The 24,794-nt window shown below is 54.6% G+C and overlaps 2 protein-coding genes across 9 annotated transcripts in view; both read right to left on the minus strand.

The window, feature by feature from the left end:
• Positions 1-89: 89 nt before the first annotated feature.
• On the minus strand, positions 90-8,548 carry TPM2 (tropomyosin 2). Of its 6 annotated transcripts, none has more exons than XR_011533408.1 (9): positions 7,550-8,548; positions 6,988-7,113; positions 3,773-3,906; positions 3,559-3,676; positions 3,400-3,470; positions 2,875-3,261; positions 2,633-2,695; positions 2,401-2,470; positions 90-239 (listed from the first exon to the last, which is right to left on the minus strand). XR_011533408.1 is itself a non-coding variant. In XM_008534335.2 (9 exons), exons 1-9 carry the CDS (start codon positions 7,661-7,663, stop codon positions 157-159), a joined length of 855 nt encoding a protein of 284 aa, XP_008532557.1. In that variant the 5' UTR covers positions 7,664-8,548; the 3' UTR covers positions 90-156. The 6 variants fall into 6 exon arrangements, 4 of the variants coding, with proteins under 4 accessions (XP_008532557.1, XP_008532555.1, XP_008532556.1 ...); XM_008534335.2 differs by having other exon boundaries at positions 3,186-3,261; XM_008534333.2 differs by having other exon boundaries at positions 2,875-2,950; positions 7,550-8,507.
• A 4,811-nt stretch (positions 8,549-13,359) lies between these two features.
• TLN1 (talin 1) overlaps positions 13,360-24,794 on the minus strand; it is a 32,092-nt gene continuing 20,657 nt past the window's right edge. For all 3 annotated transcript variants that reach the window (XM_008534340.2, XM_008534338.2, XM_070595686.1), the window contains 24 exons: positions 23,611-23,754; positions 22,975-23,136; positions 22,598-22,738; positions 22,325-22,506; positions 21,999-22,131; positions 21,675-21,776; positions 21,420-21,590; positions 21,177-21,326; positions 20,967-21,068; positions 20,771-20,890; positions 19,890-20,036; positions 19,554-19,720; positions 19,261-19,444; positions 19,045-19,170; positions 18,831-18,947; positions 16,230-16,415; positions 15,990-16,097; positions 15,377-15,482; positions 15,050-15,174; positions 14,815-14,940; positions 14,624-14,686; positions 14,331-14,513; positions 14,063-14,191; positions 13,360-13,933 (listed from right to left, as the gene is read on the minus strand). In XM_008534340.2, the coding sequence (XP_008532562.1) occupies positions 13,808-13,933; positions 14,063-14,191; positions 14,331-14,513; positions 14,624-14,686; positions 14,815-14,940; positions 15,050-15,174; positions 15,377-15,482; positions 15,990-16,097; positions 16,230-16,415; positions 18,831-18,947; positions 19,045-19,170; positions 19,261-19,444; positions 19,554-19,720; positions 19,890-20,036; positions 20,771-20,890; positions 20,967-21,068; positions 21,177-21,326; positions 21,420-21,590; positions 21,675-21,776; positions 21,999-22,131; positions 22,325-22,506; positions 22,598-22,738; positions 22,975-23,136; positions 23,611-23,754 (3,300 nt within the window). In that variant the 3' untranslated portion in view covers positions 13,360-13,807. The remainder of the gene's footprint in view (positions 13,934-14,062; positions 14,192-14,330; positions 14,514-14,623; positions 14,687-14,814; positions 14,941-15,049; positions 15,175-15,376; positions 15,483-15,989; positions 16,098-16,229; positions 16,416-18,830; positions 18,948-19,044; positions 19,171-19,260; positions 19,445-19,553; positions 19,721-19,889; positions 20,037-20,770; positions 20,891-20,966; positions 21,069-21,176; positions 21,327-21,419; positions 21,591-21,674; positions 21,777-21,998; positions 22,132-22,324; positions 22,507-22,597; positions 22,739-22,974; positions 23,137-23,610; positions 23,755-24,794) is intronic.

The raw sequence follows: 24,794 nt of genomic DNA on the forward strand, positions 1-24,794 counted from the left end.
CAACTCCATTGCTCCTCTCAGGCATCCTCTCAGCCTTCTCCTACCATCACCATCGCCAACACTAAAGAAAAGTTTAAAGGGCCCTGTGATGCTGGTAACATCAGTTTTATTGGGTTGGGGCGGCAACTGTAGCCTGGCTCGGGGCAGGGCCAGCCCTCACAGGTTGTTGAGTTCCAGCAGGGTCTGGTCGAGGGTCTGGTGAATCTCCACGTTCTCCTCCTTGGCACTGGCCAAGGTCTCTGTGTGGGGAAGCAGCACATGAGGAGGGGGAGGGGAGAGACACGGGGAGGCACGAGGGGGGATGCGACAAATAGACATGGAGTGGTTGGAGGCCCAGGAGGACACAGCATTCAGGGATCTGAGGACCCCATGAAGTCACCCCGGAGGGAGAATGGACGGATTGACCAGGACAGACATGGATGCCTCACTCGAGGCTTCGGGGTCATGGAGGTGGGATGGGAAGGCCTAAGTCATAAACTAATTTATGCTCCTTCTTTAGAAGGTTTGAGTTGGAAACTGAAAGAAAGACAAAGACTGAGCAAGGAAAGGGAGGGCCAGATAGACAGACAGACTTGAGGCAGAAAACAGACCTGCAGTGAAAACCCCACGCTGCTGGCCTCCATCACTTTCCCAAACTTCATCCCAGACCTTTCACAGCTCCTTGCCCCTCCCCTGCACCTCACCGCCCTGTTTCCCTTCCAGTCACTTCCCTTCCAGTCATTCCTTCCAGTCCGGCGAACCCGGCCGAGCACCCTGAGGTCAGTGACAGGCCTGGGTCTGCAGATGGGTGTGTCTCTCAGAGGCGCCAGAGGGCTCGGTGACTAATGGGGTCACACATGCCCACATGCAGCAGTGAAGGTCAGAGTGGGAGTGCCGGTGTGCAGGGGGTTTTTGTGTGGGCCACAGTGTTTTGTGGGTGAGCTCAGTGGTGGGGTCACAAGATTGGGGGTGTCTGTAAGAGCCAGAGTCTCAGCAGTGAACCAGTGCTCTGGGGGTGATGAAAGTGCTCTCCGGAGGGCAGGAAAACAGCATGGAGACCAAGTTGAGTTTATTAAGCAGCAGAGAGAGGTAGAGGCCAGTGGGCAGAGCAGGGAGTGGGCGGAGAGAAGGAAGAAGCAAGCGCCAGGGTGGGCAGGAGGTGCGATGGGGGCTCTCCTAGGCTGCGCCCAGGCTGGCTATGCGATGCCGGCAATTTCTGCTCCTTCTGCCTGCCCCCTCCCCACAGAGAGAATGGAAAGGAGAGGGGAGAAGGGCCAAGGGGCCACATCGGCAGGGGGAAAAGGGACCGAAGGGCCACACTGGTGAGGGGAGAAGGGGCCGAGGGGCCACACTGGTGGGGGCTCAGAGGGAGGTGATGTCATTGAGTGCGTTGTCCAGCTCCTCGCTGATGGCCTTGTACTTCATCTTCTGTGCATAGACTTCGTCTGGGGGGGGGGCCCGGGGCAGGAAGACCAGGTGGGAGTGTGGGGAGAGGGAACAGAGGGAAAGCGGAAAGGAAGGAGAGAGGGTAATGGAAAGAGAGAACAAGAATCAGAGAGAGGTGGACAAAGATGGAGTGCCAGAGAGGCTGGAGAACAGGCTGCACAGCTGTCAGGGCTCCCTCCTCCCCTCCCGGTCCCCCTAAATTGTTCTTTCCCCCAAGCTCCTGTCTCCCCTGGGACCCGGGGGCACAGTGCTTTGGAGAAGCAGGAGTGCTTGCTTCAGGGCGGAGGTAGGGTGCTCGAGCCAGAAAGGTCTAAAGTCCTAAAGATGGAGATAGAGCTGAGGCCTGCCTGAGAAGGCTGGAAGCGAGAGAAGTGGCCGTTACGAAGGTGCAAGGGTCACCGCAGAGTGAAGAGGAAGGACAGTTTCGGGCACAACATTGTTGAAAATAGTGAGGAATAGCCACAGACTAGGAAATACCTAGGTATTTGTTTTCACTAAATCTAGCTTAAAGTAGTATTTTCCATTAATGTTGAAAGCCTAGACATGACAGCAGATAGCTCTGCAGTGAAGCCGCTGTGGTGCGGCTCTGCTGTGTTGCGCTTGGAGACAGAACAGTCCAGCTCAGTGCTACTCAAAGTGTGGTCTGAGGACCATGGCGCTGGCCACCAGGGAGCTGGGGAAACATTCAAATTCTCCAGCCCAAGTCAGCGATCGCTTCGGAACAGGCCCAGGAATCTGTGTTTTAAACTCTCTGGGGGTGCTCATGCACTCCCAAGTGTGAGAAACACCGGCGTTCATGTGCCAGAGCCGCTACAACTTGAACGGCAGGCACAGAGTTTGCGGAGCCCCAGGTGGGCCCACCCTAGCTGACTGTGGCAAATATAATGGGATGGGAAGATGAGGGACAGAGCAACAGTGGCGGGGAGTGTGGATCTATTTAAAAAGGTTTCGGGTACTGGGGAGTAGTCCTTTTACCTTCCAGGTCATCGATGGTTTTCTCCAACTTCGCCACAGACCTTTCGGCAAACTCTGCTCGGGTCTCAGCCTGGGAGTAAGGGCAAGACGGGGGAAATGACAAAAAGTTAGCCCCTCCCAGACACTGTCACTCAAGTTCCCCTTCTCTTCCATCCCTGCCCTGGCCTCCCGGCCGGCCGCAGGCAGTCTCTGGCGGGGAAGGGGGGCTGGGGAGGAGGTAAAGGCCTCTCACCTCCTTCAGCTTCTCCTCCAGCAGTTTGATCTCCTCTTCGTATTTATCCTCTTTGGTGGAGTACTTGCGGGGACACACACATGCCGTCAGCAGATCGCCTCCACAGACCCTTCACCTCTCCACTGAGCCCCACAGGCCACTCAGCAGCTTGTCTCCAGTGAACACCCAGCCCCACCCTGCCTGGCCCAGCGCCTCCCTCCCCTGGAGGACCCCAGCCTCACTGCCCCTCTGCCCCCCTCTACCTTGTCCGCCTGGGCTTCCAGGGATTTCAAGTTGTTGGTAACAATTTTCAGCTCCTCCTCTAGGTCCCCACATTTACTGCAGGGGGTGTGTGGCAGGGTGGGGTGTGAGGGCACCGTGGGGAGACAGCAGAGAAGGCACAGTGGGGGAGGGATGGAGGAGAGAAGAGAAGAGCAAAGTTGTGAGAGTGAGAGCAGGCAGAGCTTGGAGGTCTCGGCCCTCCCCGACCCCAGCAGGTGACAGCAGCCTGAGATGGAGGGAGGTGAGCTGAGAGAAGGTGCCATTGCCCAGAAAGGTCCAGAGAGGCCACTACCTCCTCCTCTGAGGCCATCAGGGACTTGAGGGCCTGGTCCATGGTCCGAAGTTCCTCCTCCAGCTGCCTGGCTCGGCTGGGGGCAGTGGGTAGGGGTCAGAGGACAGGACCTGTCCCTACGGCCCGAGCCTGAGAAACTGCCTGCCCACTGCGCAGACTGCCCCTCAGCGACAGGCGCAGGCCAAGTTCCACTGCCGCCCCAGGGCATCCTCACCTCTCAGCCACCTCAGCTCTCTCTTCTGAGCGCTCCAGCTCTCCTTCCAGGATCACCAGCTTCCTGGCCACCTGCGGGGAGAGGAGGAGCAGATCCATGGGGAATGACTGGGGGTGTCTGGGGCTTGGGAATGAGAAGGAAGTGGGGCAGGGCGGTCACCTCCTCATATTTGCGGTCTGAATCCTCAGCGATGTGCTTGGCCTCCTTCAGCTGCATCTCCTGCAGCTCCATCTTTTCCTCATCCTTCATGGCTCGGTTTTCGATGACCTTCATTCCTCTGAGAGGCAGGGAGAGGGGTGGGGGTGGGGTTCAGGATCAGCAGAGACAGTTTCTGCACCCCCTCTCTGACCCACCCCGAGGGCCCCCTGCGCACCTCTCACTCTCATCGGCTGCCTTCTCAGCCTCCTCCAGCTTCTGCAGGGCTGTAGCCAGGCGCTCCTGTGCCCGGTCCAGCTCCTCCTCTACCAGCTGAATACGGCGGTTCAGAGAGGCCACATCTGCTTCAGCCTGTGGGTCAAAGGTCAGAGGTCACGAAGGCTTTGTCTGCCTCGGATGAGGATCAGAGAGGCTCCAGAGAACAGTGAGATTCTTGTCAGAAAGAACCTAGGCTTCCTGGCTTCCAGACTGTCAACCCATGTTTTCCCCCAGCCAACTATCTTCTGCCCAGACTGTGCTCCAGCCCAAAGTACGCATTCCTTGACAGCCTCCACTCCCCTGCCACGGGGCCTCTTCTGGCACGGTGCATGGTTAGTCTCCCAGTGGTAATCTGCATGCAGGTCCCTCTGTCCCCTGGAGAGCTGGGACCAGGTCTGAGGCAGCCCCGACTCCTCCACAGCATGGCCTGGCCGGTAAGGGGGTGGGGAAGAATGAGGCCAACCAGACCTCTCTGCTGCTAAAAATAGCCAGTCACAGACTCAAGCTCTGAGATGTCACTAGAAGCCAGGCAGACTCCCAGCGAGGGGCTCAGGAGGCAAGCCAGGCCTATATGGGACCTCCTTGGCTGTGCCATGGGGCTCCCTGCCAAGGCTGGGAGGCAACTGGGGGTGGTGCAAGGCCAGTGTGAGTGATGGATACTCAGCCCCTGATCCTGCAACATAGAGGCAAAACCATGGAGGTTTTGGAGAAGGTCCATGGAAACTGAGGACACCTTGAGGAAAAGAGGCAGAGCAAGAAGGGCCCCAGCAGCCGGCCCGGGGGCGCAGTAGTAAGCTCCTGTACTCTGCCTCGGCAGCCTGGGGTTCGCCGGTTCGGATCCCAGGAGCGGACCTAGCTCTGCTTATCAAGCAAGCTGTGGAGGGCGCTCCACATATAAGTAGAGGAAGATGGGCACAGATGTTAGCTCAGGGCCAGTCTTCCTCAAAAAAAAAAGGGCCCCAATAAAGGAAAACGGGAGCGGCAGAGCAGCTTGGTGTTAAGAGCATCGGCTCTGAATCAGACCGCTGTCTTTAAGCCACAGCTCAGCCACTCAACACTTGTGTGACCTTGAGCAACTTACTGAATCTCTCTAAGCCTCAGAGTTGACAACAGCAGTTCCGCCTTCATAGGCTGTTCTGTGATAAGGCAGTTCTTCTAACACTCGATTAATCAACAGAGCCACCTGGGAGGCTTCTAAAATAATCGGGTTCTCAGCTCCACACTAGACCCACCGAACTGGGCTCTGCAGGGCAGGGCCTTGGAAATCTTTGTGTCTTTTTCTTTAAACCTCCGAGGCAATTCTGATAAGCCAAGTTTGGGAAAGAGTATAAGCAGAGAGCACTTGAGCCCCTTGCCAGCACAGAGTCCACACTTCCTAAGTGTTAGGCTACCCCTGCTCTCTCTCAAAGACAAAGACTGAGAGAGCCTGAGATTTAAGACTGGAAAGCAGAGAGGAGCAGCCGGAGAAGCAGTGAGTGAGAGGGAAGAGAGGGGTGGAAGCACTGGGGGCCGAGGGGGTGGAAAGCAGGTCCTGGCTTGGACTACCAGGCAGGGAAAACAGCACCCTCCATAGAAAGTAGTTGTAGCTTCTCCTCCAGGTGCTGAAGGCCACTTGGACAAGTGACAAGAGCCCATTGTGGGCACAGAGCCAGATGACGCAGTGTGGAAGGATTCTGGGGACGGCACTGGGGGTTGGGAAGAATGACTCTGGGGGACATTGGGGGTCTCCTCTAGAGAGAGATGAGACTTTAAAGGAAAACTCTCTTCATGATATTCATGGTAGTGGGGTGACAAATGACTGGAGAATCTGGGAAGTCCTGGGGTCCTCATCACAGGACCGACATTTGCCATTTTCTGCTTCTCAAGCTCTTCCCAGTTATGGATGCAGCTCTCTGACCCCAGGGCAGGCATTACTGTCCCCACTGGACAAATGGGAAGCAAGAGAGAAGGGAGAAACTGAGGCAGTGTGTAAGTTAAGCGCTGCGTTCAAGGTCACACAGTAAGTTTGGGCAGTGTTTCCCATCTGGCCTGGCACTGCAGCCCTGCTTCTCCAGCTCTGTCCCTGGCCCCTGCTCCCCCCTCCAGCCCCCATCCAGCTCCTTGGGTTTCCAGTCCTGCCTCCAGCTGCACTGGGCCTTGGTTATTTATAGAGTGTCAGATGCCCGGGGTTGTCTTCACTAGCAGCTGCAGGCCAGTTCCCTCCCGAGTGCCAGGGCTGGTGGAGAACCAACACCAAAGGCTGGAGGTCAGAGAAACCAACCTTGGGGGGGCGGGTTGGGGAACATGGACAATGGTCAACACAAACAGTAATGTCATCTCTGATCTTGGATGTTCAGATCATACTTCTGCTAATCCCCTCATCCATCCAACCATAGGCTCATCTTAAACTTAAGAGAATCCTGGGTGGAAGGCAAATGGGGAAACTGAGGCAAAGAATAGTAGAAGTACCATGTCCAAAGTCATATGGCCATTCTCTAACCTCAAGGTGGGGGTTAGGCATGGCAGTAGGTGGAGAAGTCTGGTTAGGGGGTGTAGGGTGGGCAGAGAAATCTCAGAGGGAGTAGGACCTGCCAAGGTGGTGCCTTGGCGTTTGTGGCCCTGTCCCTCTGCCCTTTGGCCTGGCATGGTCTCAAGGCTGACAGCTTAATGAGGGTAAATGAGGGGCTGTTAGAACCTGAGCTGGGCCTAGTGCACAGCAAGCCCGCTGGGGCCAGAGGCCAAGGCCAGGGCATTTCTAATGGCCCCCCAGGGATGTAATTCAAATCGGGCCCCATCTCTGGATTCCTCTTCCTCCTCCTGCCTACAGCATCTACACCCACACCCCGCAAATGTAGCTGCAGTCTCCTCTCCATTTTCAGCTGGAGGATGAATTGAGGTGGATGGTAAATTCCTGTTCCACCCACCCCCAGGATGACTCACAGCTTGATCACCGTACATTCTAAGAGCTGGCACCAAACGGAATTATAAGACTCCTTGTCCTCGGGGTAAGTGGGAGGTGGTTTTGATTTACCTACTGCCTCCAGGATTTGTGCAAGCTTGCCTGAGCCTGGTTCCTAAGAGGAAACCCCTTCTGTCCTGGTGCTGGGGATATCTGGGTCCCCTCTCCTTCATCCCCACGTCCAGGACCCCTCCCAGTGTGCTCACTGTCCCACAGTTGCCCAGGTGCACACTCACGTCGGTGGCCTTCTTCTCGGCCTGCTCCAGTTTTTCCTGGGCATCCTTCACTGACTCAGAATACTTCTCCACCTCGTCCTCCGTCCCCTTCAGCTTCTTCTGGAGGGCCTGCTGCTCCTCCTCCAGCTGGGAGAAAGAGGTCTCGGTTAGCCAGGCCCGGCCAGCTGGAGGCAGGGCTGTGTGAGGGGCACTAGGACATACTTAGAGGCTCTTGGGGAGGAAGAGGGATAGCAGAGGGGGCCGTGCAGCCAAGGGTGTTGGAGGGACCTGGTGGGGGTAGAGAGAACGCTCCCAGTCCCCAGGGGTAGGGCCCATCATTGTTCCAGATGGGCAGGAGTGGACAGTAGGGAGCTGGGGATTCCCAGGCTAGGGTGGGTGAGATGAAACGTGGCTCTGGCTAGGGCCCTGGGGGTACTGTGAAGGCCCAGCCCCGACACTGGATGGGAAGGAGCCTTGCACGGCAGGCCCGCGGCTAGGGCAGGCCCGCGGCTAGGGCCCTCAGGGCAGGGCCTACTCGACCTCGTTGAGGGGGAGAGGGTTGCACCGGGTCCGGGGCCCCCACCTGCTTGCAGCGGTCCTCAGCTTGCTTCTTGTCGGCCTCGGCCTGCTCAGCGCGGTCGATGGCATTCTCCTTGTCCAACTTTAGCATCTGCATCTTCTTCTTGATGGCGTCCATGGCTGCGGTGGGGGACGGGCCGGCCGGCGGGCGGTATGGACCGGGTGAACTGGGCTGGCTGCGTGGACTGGACGCACCGGTGGCGGGCGAGGAGGACCAAGCGGGACTGGGATGTCCCAGCCGCGCGGGCGCCTAAAAGGCGGGGAGGGACCGGGCGGAGCCGGGGACCGGGACCCTCCCCCACCGCGGCCCAAACCTTTTAGGGGCAGAAGCACAGCCCGGACGGGGGCGCGGCGGCCCCCAGCACCCACCCCTTCGGGATCGCCTCCCCCTCCCTCGAGCCGTCGGAAGGGAAAGTGGCCGGGGCAGTCCGCTGAAAAAACACTAGCGCTGCGGCGGGGAGGGGTCCCTCGGACGGGGGGCTCCGGGCTTCCTCTGAGTGACAGCCTGGCCCCATGGCAGCTGTGGCTGGGGCCCCTGGGGCTATTTCGGGGCGTGAGCTCACGGCAGCTGCCCGCGAGAAGGGACCGGCGTGCCCCCCCTCAGCTGCAGCAGCCGCTGCCCTTAATTTAGAAGTTTCCTGTAAATCCCCCCGGATTAAATGTCTCTTCGGAGGCGGGGCTCCTTCGCGGTTCGAGTGCCTCAGTTTCCCCTGAGTCCCAGACTCTGGGTTTGAGTTATTGACGTGGTAGTGATAACGCAGTCTCACCAGTGACTTGGGGAAACTGAGGCAGGAAGGGAGCCCAAGGCCCCGGTCGCAGTGCGGAGCGAGGGCGTGCCTGACCTCACTTCCCCTCGCTTCCTCTTCCAGCCCCTGCCCCTGGAGCCAGGGCCCCTCTTCTGGTCGCCCGGCCTCGGGGCCCAGCTCGGGCCGCCGCCCCGCCCCCACGCGCCCGCATAGTTTCCACGCGGCTCCAGGCGGCTGCGCACCGCGCGCCCCCGCCCCCTCCCGGCCCCCGCCAGGCTCCCTCCACGCCCCTCCCCCGCTTCTCCCCTCCCTCTTGCCCCGCGCCCCGCCTTCTCCTCCCCTTCTCCCAGCGGACTCTTCTCTCTTCTCTTGTGGGCCAACTTTACGCCGAAATTCCTTTTCTGCCCTTTTTTGGGATGTTTCCCCGTGGGGAGGCGGGGCCGGGCTGGGGCGGGGAAGGCAGGGGCGAGGGGAAGAGTTTCCGAGCGGCGGCGGCCGGAGCCGGGGTGAGACGCCCCCTCCCGCCGAGGCCGCCAGAAGCGGCTCCCGGAGCCCGTCCTGGGGTCGGGACGTCTGAGGCGGGGGCGCGAGGCTGTTCGCGCTGTCCCCGGGGTGGGGGGAGAGGAAGTGGGGGGCCGCCTCCGAGGAGGGGGAGGGGAGGCGAGGCGCAGGGAGCCAGGAGGGAGCGCTTCGCCAGGCTCTCCAGGGGCAGAGGAGTGGGAGGCCTGGCTTTGCCGGCGGGGGTGGGAACCGTGGGAACCGTCGGCCCCGGGCCGGGGAGGGGCGCGGGGGGGAGGGGCGCGGAAATGTGTTTAGATCTGCTCAGCTGCCTGCGGCCGCGCGTGGAACAAAGCTGACCTCGCGGTGCTCGCTCCAGCCCACCTCCCTGTTTTCCCCAAACTCAGGCAGGACACCTGCGTCCACCCAGTAGCCAGTGCGAGATCCCTGGCGGTATCAAGGGCTCCGCTGGCCCTCACTTCCCACAACCGTTCAATCCTATAGATTCTATTTCCTAAAAATGAGCTTCCTCTTCGACTGGGATTGCCTCGGGCAGCTCGCTATATTACCTCCTGCCTGGGTCTGTTGTGGCCTTACTCCTAGTTCCCCAACTCATTCATTCATTCGACTATCCCTCAGACATTGTTACCAAGGATCTTTTAAAAAGTTGGTGTGAATAGGATCCCCAAATCCTCCCAAACCCCTCCCTACTCCCTCCCTCCTTTGAAGATAAAGATTCACATTTCTTAATATGGTATATAAGGCCCTTTGTTTTAGCCCCACCTGCTTCTCCAGCCTTGGCTCTTTTCATTGCCAACCTCACCCCCAGCGCACCGACTTGTACTTTATGCTGCATTCTTACTGAGCCACCTGCAGGCACCTGAACTAGCCATACTTTTCCTAAAGCTTCCACCTTTTATGCATTCTGTTCTCTCTCCCTAAAATGCTCTTCCCTTGGCTGATTCCCGGTGGCCTTAAAGACTCAGATCAAGTGTCAGTTGTTCTGGGAAACTTTCCCAGGCCACTCTTCCCCACTCCCCCCATAGGTGCAAGTTACTGGTGCAGGCTCCCATCCTTCTGAACAGAGTCTCTGTTATAACTGGTTTTGCACCTGTGTGTCTTTTACATTGGTCTTCGAGTCCTGCGGAACAGGGAGGCCCTTTTTCAGTTCTGAATCCCCACTGCCTAGCATAGCATCAGGCAGAGAGTTGGCGCCTGATAAATATTTGCCAGGTGGATTTTTATGTACTAGGTTCCAGGTACACAAAGATACTAATACTGTGTGGATCTAGAGGAACTCATGGTCTGGTGTGGCAGTTCTCAAACTTTTTGGCCTTAGAACCGCTTACACTCGAAAACTGAGTGGGGTTTGAGATCCAAAAGGCTTCAATAAAAAAGTGGGTTACCTCTACCAATACTTACCGTATTAAAATGGAAACAGAAAATTTTAAAACATTTATTAATTCATTAGAGGTAACAGAAATAAACCCATTGCACATTAACCACGTTAACATAAATGTTTTTAATGAAAAACAGCTATATTCACCTCCCCAGATGGCAGTTAGAGGATGGCACTTCTTTTACATTTTTGTGACTCTCTTTAATATCTGTCTCAGTAGAGGACGGCTGCATTCTCAGAATCTAGTTGTGCTTTCCTTTTTTTTTTTTTTTTAAAAGAATGGCACCCAAGCTAACAACTATTGCCAATCATTTTTTTTTTTCTGCTTTTTCTCCCCAAATCCCCCTAGTACATAGCTGTATATTCTAGTTGTAGGTCCTTCCAGTTGTGGCATGTGGGACGCCGCCTCAGCGTGGCCTGATGAGCGATGCCATGTCCGTGCCCAGGATCCGCACTGGCAAAACCCTGGGCCGGGAAGCGGAGCGCATGAACTTAACCACTCGGCCACGGGGCCGGCCCGTTAGTTGTGCTTTCTATCTGTCGCTACCTGTTGGTTTGTTTGAAGTGCTATACAGTCCTCCCTCATCCGGGAAGGATTGGTCCCAGGACCCCTGTGGGTACCGAAATGCATGGATGCTCAAGTCCCTCCCTTGGCCCTGGCACTCAGTATCCCTGGGTTCCACATCCTCAGATACAGAGGGCCGACTGTGTAGGAGGAAAACCTAGTCTGACACAGACATGTAGTTGGAAAAGAGAGTAGTATATTTATAGCCTTTTCAGCTAATTGTGGCTATTCTTTGGTACTACGCCAACACTTGACAAATGGTAGTTTCTTAAGGGTTAGTTGCAATGTGGATCCTGCAACCATATCAATACCCTTTTTGTACTATGTTGCCTTAAAATCCATTGGTCTGTACTGTACTTTGGCTGGATCTTTTACCCAGGGGTGGTTTTGTAACCTCGTGCACTGGTCACTTGGGAAACACTGATTCACGGAGCTAGGCAGATGTTCCAAATGCTGACATATTTCATTATACATTCTTAAAAAAATAACGTTCTTTAATATCTTGTTTGGTTTCAACAGAAAAGTCTAAGTTTTAAGTTTTGGGAAGCTGTGAAGCTCATGGGGGCAGATAGAAGTTTTCCAGAATTCTAATTTTCACTTGAAAGATTGAATTGTAACAATTGGCACAAATACTGTCAGGTTTTTCCCTGGAGTGACAGACTCACTTGGTTCCTTTTTGAGAAAAGGTCTGCCAGAGACCCAAGTCTGGTAACCATGGTTTGTCTGTCAGTCATTCTTTCGAGTAAATGGTGTTTCATGAAAAAAGCAGTTAGTTCAGCTCACAACTCAAAGAATTGCCCAGGTGCTTTCCTGGAGCCCCCAGCGTACTGTGGTCTGCAGATGAGGGGCTTGTGCATGCTTCCCAGTTCATCACACAGAATATTGAAAAGACTTGTTACTCAAGGATTAAGATTTAATAAAATTAATAATTTTTTATTGCTTCACCAAGGACATTCTGAAGTGAGGCTAGCATTTATTCCTGAAATTGCTAGTGCCTGGCGGTAAAGAATACAGTGACTGTTAGTACGCTTTGGGCCACGGCCTTGGCAATTTTACCCACATACGTTTTTGCACTGTCAGTGCAAATGTTGACACTGTGCGAAAGGAAAATAATGTCTTTTATTTCATAAGATTATTATGAAAATAAGCTTGATCTTCTGGACCCCTGAAAGGGTCTTGAGAACCCCTAGGGGACTGAGGGCCACATTTTAAGAACTGCTGGTCTAATGGGTGTTTGAGCCTCTCCCCGGAAGGCTCCCCGAGGCACCCCTAGTGAGAGGCACGTGATTGTTCACAGTTCCTGAGAATGCGGCCGGGAAGTGGTGGCAGGAGGAAGCAGCTGTCCTGGGCTCACAGCTGGAGTTCAAACAGTTTGGACTGCCACTTGTTGGGGAGGTTATAGAAGGGATTTGATCTCCAAGGTCCTCAACTCATGATGCTAGGACACTGAATCTGGAGTCCGGGGGCCATTGCAGGGTGTGCTGAGTTGCCAGTCCTCTGTGTCAGAGAGGTGATAATACATCTCTGTTTTCCAGTGCTTAGCACAGGCTTGGCTTAGCAAATATTGAATGAGTTAATCGCAGGTCATAGCAGTGATGGTGGAAAGTTGGCACCTTCCCTAGTGGGCTGCCCTGGGGAGGACAAAGTAATTCTACTTTAACTCCACAGGGGTGGGAGAAGATGTCATGGCTTCAAGGAGGTGGAAGGCACCCTAGTAGCAGCAGTTGGGTGGTGTTGGTGTTCTATTTGGAGGGAGAAGCAAGGAAGTAACATACTGGGCAACAGGATTGGTTAAAGAATCATGCATGAAAATCGCAGCAGACCTCAGAGGACTGCGACGTAGCCCACGCAGCGTGGGCAGAGGGGGCGAATGCAGAAGGCAGTGGAGGCACAGCACCCACCCCCCTGGCCGCCTCCCTTTCCTGAACCTCCAGATTAGGAGGGCGGCCACAACGGGGCTCCCAGCACCGGCCTGGTCACTACTGGGGCTCTGCCCACCAGCTACCGCATCTCACACCTGGGCCGAGCTTTCTCAGTGCCTTTTCTTCTAGTGCTGTTCTAGGCAGGAGTGGCAAGGCCTGGGAGGCCTAGAAGTGTCCCAATCCAGTCGACAGTAGCCTTGACAGGCAGCCTCAGGGTGGATTTTTTGCTTCTTAACTGCCTCAACCAAATCTGTGGCCACCATCCTTTCGGGGTCAGACACTTGTATTTTACAGGTTTATTATTTTTAGCAAAGCTGCTTTTGAACATTCCAATTTGGCCAGGGACCGAATTTGTTCACATACTCTGAGCAGTTCTGAAGAACAGTGTCCCCAGTAGCCACAAAGAGCAGTGGCAGCTGCTGTTCCAGCAACAAAACGACACTTGGTGAGGTGTAATTGCTGGCCAGTGAGATAGGGGACAACAGGAGTATGACTTCTCAGGGACAGCTTCCCGACTAGGATGACTTTGGGGATCCGGGTGCAGGGAGGAGGAAGGGGCCTCCAGGGGCAGATTGCCAGTCTGCCCCCACTCCCTTTCTGAGGCAGATCAAGCTGGTCACAGAACACAATCCCGTTCTCCCCCACGCTGGGACTCTCCCATCTCCCCAGGAAGCCAGGCAGAGCTGCAGGCAGAATCACCTTTATTGGAGCGTCAACCTGTTTGGGGCTTATAACCTCGCACCCCCATAGGTAGCTGGGGTTGAGGGGTAGACAGTATCAAAAAAGGATGAATAGAGCTGAGGCCGTGGGGACTGGCTGGAAGCTGCTGGCAGAGTGGAGTGGGCTGAGGCCCTGGCAGGTTCAGAATGAGGTACAGCAGCGTTAATAATACTCTTGGAGCGTTAATACTCTGGGGAGGGGCAGGCACTTGGGGGGCCCTAGGGCATGAAGGCACTTGGAGTCAGGGAGGGGACAGGGGATGTGCAGTGGGACTGGGCAGGGCCAGGCCCGGGGTTTGGCAGGCACTTGGGGAGTGCTGGGGTTGGGCGGGTTGGGCCCGACAGCCCCGAAGGCTTTGGTCGTGGCAGGCACAGTCTCTGGGCTGGGTCTGCGTTAAACAGAAGCAGCTGTCCTAGTGCTCATCTCGAAGCTCTGAGGGCAGGAACTTGTACTGCTGCTGCCGGATCTGGGCCAGCTTCTTGCGCGCCTCTTCCAGCTCTCGTTCCTTCCGAAGCATCTCTTCCTGTGCGGCAATGATCTGAGGGACGGAGATTGGGGACTCAGCTCAGCAAGTATGTGCAGTAGGGGATAGGGCAGTTGGGACCAGCACAGGCAACGTGACTGCCCTGCTGACAGTGTCCCTTGGAGTGTCTGGTGCAAAACTCACCTGGGCAATGCCCCCGACCATCTTCTCCTTCACCACCACTGTCTCGTTCTCTTGGTCTTCAAAGGCTGCAGCCTTCTGTGCCGCCTTCACCAGGTTGTCTGAGGCTCGCTTCACTGCATTGCCAGCAGCCTGGGCAGAGAGAAGGCAGCAGGAGGCTGAGCGTGCAGCCGAGGGAGTCCCTCAACCACCTCACAGAAAGCAAGCCTTGGGGGTGACAGTTTAAAGCAGCACAGCCCAAGGTACAAGGGGATGGGTCAGGGTTCCTCACCTGAAGCCGTTTCATTGCCTCAGAGTCCTGGTCAGCCTTGACCTTGCAGGCCACAAGGAGCTGGGCTGTGGAGGCAGCTACCTGTTTGGCTGATGAGATGAGCTTCTCTTGGCTGGCATGGCCTTGTACAGCTGCATTGGCTGCCTCACATAGGTTGTTGGTGGCTGCAGCCACCATCCGGGCCTAAATTGGGGAGATTAGATTAAAATATGTCTCTGGCCCGGGTTCATCCCCTCTCCAGCCCTCTCAAGTCTCTCAAGCTCAGAGGGACCTAGTGGGTGTTGTACACTCACAGCAGAAATGAGGCCCTGGGACCACTGCCCATCATCCAGTGCATTGGCTGGAATGGCGCCCACCTGCGGAGGAAGAAGGAGAGGCCACTCAGACCCGTGCTCTAGTAGGTAGGGAAAAGCCCCCGGCTGCGATGCGGGTGTGGATGGTAAAGCTGCTGCTGCCCCATTCTTCTGGGTACCCAAGTGCTTACCTTCCCTTGGGCCACCAGCTCCCTCTGGGCAGCTGATGCAGCCTTTACCAGGGCACTGGTGGCTGCTGCTATGGACTTGGCAGCTTCCAGTATCTGCTCCTCAAAGTTCAAGGACTCATCCGCCTCCTGCAGTGGAGAGACAAAGGTTGCAGAGAGAGATGCAAACTAAGAGGGGGCTGAAAGTGGGGATATTCGGCCACTACAAGGGTTGGGAGAAGGAGGGAGCAGGACTGACCTTGGGTTTGGCCCGGGGCTTCAGCTGCTCCAGCTTTTTGGCTGCAGCCTCAATAGCGGCCGCAGCTCCCAGGAGCTCATTCTCAGCAATGACTGTGGGGTCCTCTGGGTCCACCCATTCTGTTCCTGGTGGGACAGAGTGGGTAAGGAAGGGACTAAGTTGGAGCTGGGAGGTCAGGAGCCCTGGGTGGCATGGTTAGTATCAGCAGGCCCCAGCACCTGTGGGGACTATGGGCGGGGGCTAGCTCAGAGCAGACAACCGGGAAGTTGAGAAGATCTCACTGTAACAGGAGTTTCCCTTCCCTCCCTGCCCCTCATCGCCCCTCACCCTTCATGGCCTCAGCAGCCTGGATGAGCTCAGTGACTGAACCAGCCACGCGCTTTGAGTGTCCCGTCAACTGCTGCTTCAGTTCTGGGCTTGGCTTCTGCAGGGTCTGGGGAGAAGGTGGGCGGAAGCAGAGAGCATCAGATCTTAGCCTCTACCTTGACCTTTGAAACAGGGCAGACCAGGGCCCCCGACCCATCCCTAGAGCACGCCACACCACAGCCCTCCAACAGCACACTGCCCAAGCAGGTGCACTTGGGCATCAGAGGCACGCGTGGTGAAGACAGTGGGGCTGTACGTCACTCACCGGCTGACAAGGAGCAAGGAGAATGATGACATGAGAAGAAAGAAGAGATGACGAAGGTAGAGAAGGAGAGATCAAGTGGGAAGAGAGGAGATAAGAAAAAGAGGAAGAGGTGAGTGGGAGAACCAAGGATATAAGAATGGTGGGGCCCCAGTGGAAGGGAGGCTTGGAAACAAGAACAGATTTGGGGGATAGATGGTGGGGTGCGGAGGAGATTTGAACACAAAATTGGAGAGCTGGGTTCGAGGCTTGTGGGAATAGGAGGGTGTACTCAGGGAGGCTAGTGCGAGGGGCAGACAACTCCCGCCTCACCAGTAGCACATGGTCCAGCAGTTCCAGGTAGCCGTTGGCACATTCACGACCATAGTGCAGGGCTCGAAGCCGCACATCTGGGGCTACTTCTGGGTGGTAAGCTGCTTCCTACACCATAGAGTAGTATCTTAGCTGTAGGATCCCACAGAGCGCCAGGCCCCTCGAGCCCCTGCAGGTTCTCTCCCACCATGTTCTTTGCCTCACTGCCTCAGACTGCTGCCTCACTCTCACAATTTCTACCTTGCAAGCCCGAAGCATATCTGCGATAGCACGGCGGCTCAGATTGGCTGTGGCAATGACATCCTCCTGGCGACAAGAGTTGCCCGCGGCAACAGCCTTGGCTGTTGCCATGGTGATACCCTTGGTCATTCGGATGAAATCTTCTGGGGTGGAGGTCTTGGCAGGTGGCTCTGGGGAACAGAAGACCTGTTGGGGCAGAATAAGAAGAAAAATTTTACAGTGAATGAGACTGTAAGACAACGTAACACTCGTGTAATTTGGTTCATTCATCCATGTGTTCATTCAACAAGCATTCCCTGAGTACTTACTGTAAGTCGGGTCCTTGGAAAAATTCACACATTCACAGCTAATAGAACAGAGGGCAGCTGGTCATCATTTCTGACTGAAGTCATTGAGGAGAATTTATTTGTTTAAAATTAAAGATTGGGCATGAATAATCAGATGTCAAGTGGGAGAGTATCAGGAATGTTCTAGAATACAGGGATGGTGGAAAAAGGTTGTTGGGGGTTTGAGTATCAGACCAAGGAACTTAGAATTTTACATATGTAAAAGTCATAAAAATATTTGATGTATGTGTTCATCCAACAAATTATTAAAGATCAGCTGGTGTGGTAGATCCTGTGCGAGGCGCTAAGGGTGCAGTGGGGAAGAAGGTAGACAAGGTCCTTGTTCTCTGGACCCTACGTTCTAGTTTTGGATACAGATCATGAATAGGTAAACCAACAGAAAAACTAAAGACTATGATCCGGACTGTGAAGGAAATAAAGAGGGTGCTGTGATGAGAAATAAAAACGAGGTCCTTTTTCAGATAGGACAGGGAAGGCCACTCTGAGGAGGACACATTTAAGCTGAAGCCTGAAGGATTAGAAGCAGCCAGATGTTCAAACAGCTGGAGAGAAGTAAGTGCAAGGCCTGCAGTGGGCAAGAACTGACAGTGCAGTGGGACGGGGCACAGAAAAGGAGAACAGCAGGGGAAGATGAGGTCAGCAGGGGCTATGGGGCCCAGAAGGCGATGGGTGAGGTTAGATCATGCCAGAGTAGTCACTAAAGGGTCTTAAGCAGTGATGTGACATCATCTGATTGATGTTTTAAAGATCCTTCTGGTTGCTGTGCAGAGAGAATAGACTGGAGGTGAGTGCGGAGGCTGGGAGGTCAGATGGAGGCCATCACATGACTACAGGTAAGGGCTGAGGGTGGTTTGGACAAGGTCCTGGTGATAGAGACGGGGAAGAGAAAATGAGGTCATTTGGAGGGAGCACCAACAAGACTTGATGCTGGGCTTAGATGTGGGAATGAGAGAAAGATGTCAAAGCTGGGTTTCTAGCTTTAGGAATTTACTAAAAGGTGCTATTTACTGAAATGGGAAAGACGACGGAATGATCAGGTTTGGGAGGCAGAAAGTTAAGAGTTACAATTTGGACATCTCCAAGTAGAGGTGAAAACAGAACATCAGAAAGATGAATTCAGAAATCAGAGGGCCCGGCCCAGTGGTGCAGCGGTTAAGTGTGCACGTTCTGCTTTGGCGGCCTAAGGTTCACCAGTTTGGATCCCGGGTGTGGACATGGCACCGCTTGGCAAGCCATGCTGTGGTAGACGTCCCACATATAAAGTAGAGGAAGATGGGCATGGATGTTAGTTCAGGGCCAGTCTTCCTCAGCAAAAAGAGAAGGATTGGCAGATGTTAGCTCAGGGCTAATCTTCCTCAAAAAAAATAAATTAATTAAAAAAATAAAGTTAAAAAAGGGGAAGAAATCAGAAAGATGAGTAGGAGAGATGAGAGTGACAGAGACTGGAGGCAGGGAGGCCAGGTAGAAAACTGGTACAGCAGTCAAAGTGAGGGAGAGTGAGTGCTGACAGTGGGCCCAGGGATGGGGGATGAAAGGAAAGAGAATGGAGTAGGGTAGTTGGAAGGACTTGGCAATGGCCTGGATATGGTGAGTTAGAAAGACAGTGAAGTCAGTGATGACCATGGAGGACTCTTCATGACTGGGAGGTTGTTACCACCAGTAATAGGAAGTAGTACGTCAGGAAGAAGGGCTGGCTGGGAGGCACGGCATCTGGGTGGTGATGTCAACCAGGCAGTTGAAAATAACTAAACTCAGAATTGGCAGTCAACTTGTTAGAGAACGATAACGAATGCAGTTAAACTTGCCAAAGAAGAGGACAGAGAAAGCAGGCGGTTTATACAATTGTGGGAAGGCCCCTCTGTTTACTAGGGTGAAGGTGATTCAAAGATGACTACAAAGAGATGCTAGAGAGGTGAGAGAAAAGCCAGTGTCAAGAAGGCCAGAGGAAGAAAGAGTTTCAAAGGGAGGCGTGTTAACAGACTCAAATGCTTTGGAAATGTTTGAAGAGGATGAAGGCCAAGGAGAGGCCACTGAATGTGGCAACTTAGAGGCCACTGGTGACTGGAGAAAGTGGGAGGATGAAAGAAGGTGGTTGGCAAGTGCTACAGAGTGAAGAGGTGAGGAGGGGCAAGACACCAGAGTGGCTCACTTAAGAAGTGTGGCAGTGAGTGAGAGGAATGTGTGTGGCACAGGTTCACGATCAATCACGAAGGCTCTCTCTGACTCAAGTCCCGTGCCCTAGACTTGTGCTTACCGCCAGTTCCTGACGTATGTGTTCTGTTGTTGCCTCCAGGGCCCGTGTGCCTTTGGTGGCCTCATCTTCCACAGCTTTCACAGTCTTGAGCAATGATGTCACATTGGTCACCATCACCTAGGAGGGTCAGAGTAGGGGAGAAGATCATTTTAAGGAAGAGGTGGAAGCACATTGATCCACTCTCTCTCCTGATGTTGCTCTCATTCCCTCCAACCTTGGCAGAGTTCTTAAGCTGCCACACAGCAGGGTCATCTCCAGCTTTGCCAGCTGCAGCCTTTGTTGCACTGATGAGGTCTCCCAGGGCCTTGGCCACATCTTTCACTGCATTGATCAGCACCACCTGTATAGGAGAGCAGAGACTCTGGTCTGTGGGAGGGAAAAGGGGACTAGGAAGTGGTTCCGGCCAGAATTAGAGGTGTTAGGTAGATACCTGCGTCTCAGGGTCCTCGGCTCCCAGGCTGGCTGCACCCAGCTTGACCACATCAGCAAGGCGGGTGATGGTGGCCACGGAGGACTGGGCAGCCTGTGCCAACTTCTCCTGGCTCCCAGCTGCATTCTGCACCAGGACCTTGGTGTCCTCCACCAGAACCTTTGCAGTCTTCAGAATGCCCTCCCTGAGGGAGGCCCCAGTCCGGTCAGCTATTCTCGGGCCTCCCTCAGCCCTTCCAGCCTCTTCTGGTCCCACACCCACCCTGCCTCCCTGAGGCCCAGTTCCCTCCTCACCGGTGGTCAGCAAAAGTTTCAGCACCCTCGCGATTGAGTGTGCCGGCAGTGGCAAACATGATGGTGGTGTCAAGGTCGGCAATGATGCCGGACACAGCACTGGCTGCCGTGATGCAGGCCTGGGTGCCACGATTCCCAGCTTGCAGCGCAGCCAACACGTGGGAGACCTGGGGGGAGGAGAGTCACATGGTGACTGTGGCAGGTGCCATGTGAAAGGGAAAGGTCACTGGTGGCTGGGACAAAGGACAGAGGAGAGGGCTGGGAAGGGTGCAGGAGGATGGGAAAGACGGCAGGGTGGGGAGCTAGTCCCCCATCCATACGGACAAGCACAGTCACCTTTTCGGAGACTCTCCGGGCACACTCTATGAGCTCCTTCTTGGTGTAGGTGTCACTGGGGCTGCACTGCAGGGCACCCGCCTTAGTAACCAGGGCAGCACAGCCGTGCCCCAGCTCCTGTACCCGGTGCTTGATGTGGGCACCGATCTGTGAGCAGACGGAATAGGGAGACGGATTTTACAAGAGGCACTCAGGGTACCTCCATTGTGCGTGGAGGAGTCACTAAGGACCTAAAGAAACACACATCTCAGACTAAAGGGGCTGTGAGAAGAAGTGCCCAGCATGTAGACTCCTCCTGTTTCCTAGTCTGGAGGCAGGAGGTCACCTAACATGGAGAGTAACAGCATGTGCGCACCAGCTGGTGAGGACTGTGTTAAGCATAGTGGGGAGGAGGGGAGAAGCACTTTATGCTGGGGTATTTGAGTCAGAGGGCCACGGATTACCATTTGGCCTAAGGGTTGTGGAGGGGTTTGGAGTTGGGGATTAGGTTTGTCATGCTAAGATCCAATTACTTGCTTTCTTGGAAAGCCAGGAGCTTAGGGAAGGAAGAGCTTCACGGATTTGCAAGAAAGAAGAACTAAGAAGGGAAGATAGACTTGCGGCATGGCAGAGAAGCAGCCAGAGGCCCAGAGGAAGGCTGGCAGAGGCCACAGCAGCAGGCGGGAAATCTCTAGATCCTGGGCTGTCTCCTTTATCCCTGTGACTGAAGGCTTTGATCCCGTCCCTACACAGAGCCCTGAGGATGTGTTTCCCTTTCTATGAAAGACTAGAGGGAGTGAGGGTGGGACAGCCTCAGAGGCTGACATCATGGGGACAAGGGGCATGCCACTGGAACTCTCTCTGAGGGGCAGGGGAAAGGTCAGAGCTGCCTCCATGTTTACCTCTTCATTTTCAGCAGCCACAGCTGCAGGCTTGGCCTGTGAGGCCAGACGGCCGTAGTCACTGGTCAGCTGGTTAGCGAGAGGGCCCAGTTCCTCAGGGCTGGTGTTTGATTTGGTTACCTGGTGATAATGGAAGTGAAGTTATGACTGAAATCACCTCCCCAAGGTCAGTCCTCTTAGACTCTCCCGAACTCACCATCTCCTGAACAGTGACAGCAATGGCCTTGGCTGTCCGCACCATAGTTGTCTGGTAATCAACAAAGGAACTTTCTGGTTCACCCATTGGTCCTTCATCTAGCTGAGGGGAAGGATGGGGAAAGGGGAAAGATCATCAGGGGCTCTGCCACTGTGCTCAGGGACCCTAGCCTGGGGTAGCCTTTGTCCACAGGCACCCCAAAACTCTAACCTGGTTGATGGCCTGAGTGATGGAGTCCACCATGCCGCCAACAACCCCAGCAGCACTGGCTGCCTCGTTGAGGGTTGTCGTCAGGTCCTCTACGGCCTCTGTCATCATCTGCACAGCCTCCTCCAGGGCTTCCTGGGTGTGAGCTGCTTGCTGTGGGGCAGAGAGAGTGAGTGGAGGGGCCCTGCTGTTCCTGCTTCTCCCACCAGGTACTAGTAGCAGCCCCTCCCTCCCGGCACTCAGTACCTTGGGGTTACCGCCAGCCTCCTTGGCTGTGTACAGCAACTGCAGGGCAGACTCTGCCAAGGTTTTTGTCTGGTCCAGGAGTGCCATCTGCTGCGGGTGGCTCAGGGTCTTGGAGGCAGCACCCACTGCAGCCAGGGTGAGTGGCTCAAAGTACTGGGCCATCTGGGACACCTGAGGCAAGGGATGGGGGTCAGCTGGGCCAGGTACCCTCATTCATTCTACCCCCCAGGACTTCCTACTTGTCTCCCCAGGTACCTTGTGTCCCAGCTGGGAGGCTTCAGCCTGGGCAGCACTGGCCAGTGGCTCAATAAGATGGGAGATCTCCTGCACTGCAGTGAGCATCTGAGTGTGCAAGGCCTGGGGAGGAAGCAGAGGTCAGTCCTGATTGTGACCTGGAATAGGACCCTCTCGATGTGTAGGACCCCACTCTTTCTTCCATACCCAACTAACTAAGCCCCCTTGGCATGTTCCATCCCCTTGATGTCTCTTTGGAGCCCACTCCTGGATCCCTCATCTTCCTCATCTGCCATCTCTTCCCAGACAGAACCTTACCTTTCATCTAACCCCCTTCCCCCTTACCTCTTGAGAGATACCCTCACGGGGAGCAAGCTGCTGGCTGACCGCAGCAAGGGAAGCCTGGTCTAGGTCCCGCAGACAGCTGTTCAGAGCTGCAATGGCTGTCTCGCACTCCAGCTGCCCTGGAGCCTTGTCTCTGCAGACACATCACAGGCTTCAACATCAAGAACATCCCCTAAAACAAGGCTAGCTTCTTTCCCCATATCCCCCAAATCTTGGACAACAGGCGTCTCCCAACACTATCCCATTAATTGCACCTAAGTGCTCACCCCTCCATTCTGCCACGATGTATGCCCCCCAGTCATGCCAGTTCTCTACCCCCTCAATACCTCATGCTTGTAATCAGCTTCTTGATGGAGTCTGAGACAGTACGGGAGTGGCCAGCCAGCACTGACCAGCGCGGGGGGTCCCGGGGATTGACCGCCAGGGCACGGGCTGTCTGGATTAGCCCCCCAGCACTCTCCAACATTGTCTTGGCAGAGATCACAATGGGTTCCATGGCAGCCCGACCCTGGGGAGAGGGGAGGCAGGGAGGTGAACCTCGACTCCCGAGAAGATGAGGTGGCAGCCGGCCCATCAGTTCTCCCTTTATGCTGCCTCACCTCAGGGCTGATCTGGGCAGGAATGCTGGAGAACTCGGGGTTGGATGCGAAGGCACTCAGATTGTCCACAGCCTCCAGCAGTGGGGCCGTTGCTGCTCGGCACTGGGCACGGTTCTCCTCCGTGAAGGCCCCATCTAGTGCCTGAGGTGGGAGTGAGAGAGGCCCTTAGGATAGACTGTAGGCAGAGGAGGTGAAGCCCAGGTCTCCCTCCTAGGCCTAATGGTATGGGGAGAGGCTGGTGATGACCAGTGTGGATGGGAAAGGGCTTGGGCTCAGGCAGCAGGGATCTGGTAGAAGGCCTCAGGGAATGACAGGGGGGTCAGGGGAGGGAAGACTGGACAGGCCAGAGAGATGCTGGAAATTCAGACTCTGGGAACCTTGATGGTCTTGACAAGATTGGCTGTGCTGTTGGCCACCTCCTTGGCGGATTGTACAAACTGGCGCTTGGCGGTAGGATTGGCAGTACGAGCGGACGCCAGGCGGCAGCTGTTACACAGCGCGGAGGTATGTTTGGCCACGATGGTGGCTGCAGAGAGCACCTGAGGAGACAGACGTGGAAGAGCCACGATGAGGGCAGGAGGGAAGTGCACACACCAGGGAGGAGCCCCTCTAGGTCAGAGGATGGAGAGCAATACCTTTGGAAGTCTAATTAGGAAAGACAGAGTCAGCTGGAAAGTCAAGATCTGGGAGAGAGATACCCAAAGATGAACAGAGCGTGAGGACAGGGAGATGAAAGCCAGACACACTAATGGAGAAATCCTAACAGGGTTAGTGGAAGCGTAAGCTCAGTCATCTATAGGAAGTTGTAAACTCACCAGTAACTGACAGATGATGATAAGCATGGCAGGAAAAGGCAATTACCCAAAGAGAAGCTCGGTATGGAGGTCAGAGATGAGTCTCCGCCCTCCCCTTCCCCACACATCCTGCATCTCCCTCTCTCCCCATGAGGCAGTTCCATCCTGGCTTGGCATCCTTTCCTAGACTTGCTCATGGTACCTGTGCCCTTGAGTTACCTGGGCCTGGGTGCAGCCAGGCTCCCCCAAACTTTGACAGGCCATCTGAATTGCCTGGTTCGCACGGGCAAACTGTGTGGGCTCCACCAGCCCTTGCTGTCCAGCTTGGCTGTTGGGGTCAGAGACGCCCACCAGATATGCAGCCTGGGGAGAGAGAAGAGGGGGGATGAGGAATACGGAATATTCCTCAGGTGGGAATCGAACAGTGATAGTGGGGACAAAGGGAGTAGGAGGAAGGTTAGCGGCCAGGGTTCTATGTGAGTGGAGATATATTAACAACTACAGCCACACTGTGTAAAAGAAAAAGCCTCTCCTGTTTTGTTAAATGTCTTCAAACATTTTTTAAGGTGAAAAGTATTGCTTACTGTAAGTAGTAGTATAAAAAAAGTTTGAAAGACACACACCCATGTAAATCCTCTGTTAATGACATACTTCTAAAACTGTGGAGGTTGTTGGGCTAATTAACATTTATAACACCTCCAAGCTTCAGAGATTTCGAAAGAGGGAAAGGATGGGTATAATGGTTGCCAAAAAATTTTTTTATGATTAGAAGACCATCATAAAGTTTGATTGGTATTCAATCAACACATGGTAGCTTTGCTTTCTCTTCTTTATGCCTTTCTAGAAGTAAGTCAAGCCATACAGAGCGGGCCACCAACAGACCCGGGCAGAGGGAGCTGGAGAAGCTGCGGGAGCCGAAGGTGGGCTTTCAGGGAAGCAGTGTGAGATGATGAATTCTCAAGCCCGTTTTTTTTTAAGGATTCAGATACTAAAGCAAAATACTCGGGGCCGGCCCCGTGGCCGAGTGGTTAAGTTGGTGCACTCCACTTGGGTGGCCCAGGATTTTGCTGGTTCAGATCCTGGGCGCCAACCTAGTACCGCTCATCAGGCCATGCTAAGGCGGCATCCCACATGCCACAACCAGAAGGACCCACAACTAAAATATACAGCTATATACTGGGGGGATTTGGGGAGAAGAAGAAAAAAAAGAAGATTAGCAACAGATGTTAGCTCAGGTGCCAACCTTTAAAAAAGAAGCAAAATACTCTCTGAGCTAATAGGTTGTCTTCATAATGTAGAAAAAGGCAAAGTTAAGTGGTGATTCAAGAAAATTTAGTCACTGGTACTATCTTAATAAAGTAATAATTATGTGAAATGATTTTCATATGCTAATTTGTATATAC

This window comes from Equus przewalskii, chromosome 26 (assembly GCF_037783145.1).
Source record: "Equus przewalskii isolate Varuska chromosome 26, EquPr2, whole genome shotgun sequence".
Lineage (NCBI taxonomy): Eukaryota > Metazoa > Chordata > Mammalia > Perissodactyla > Equidae > Equus > Equus przewalskii.

Excerpts from the sequence above, each read along its gene's own strand:
- TPM2 (XM_008534335.2), bottom strand. The coding sequence starts at position 7,663 with ATGGACGCCATCAAGAAGAAGATGCAGATGCTAAAGTTGGACAAGGAG. Across the intron at positions 3,471-3,558 it reads CAGACCGCAAATATGAGGAG|GTGGCCAGGAAGCTGGTGAT; the intron begins GTGACCGCCCTG and ends CTCTCCCCGCAG. Across the intron at positions 2,696-3,185 it reads TGATGGCCTCAGAGGAGGAG|TACTCCACCAAAGAGGATAA; the intron begins GTAGTGGCCTCT and ends TGTCCCCGCAAG.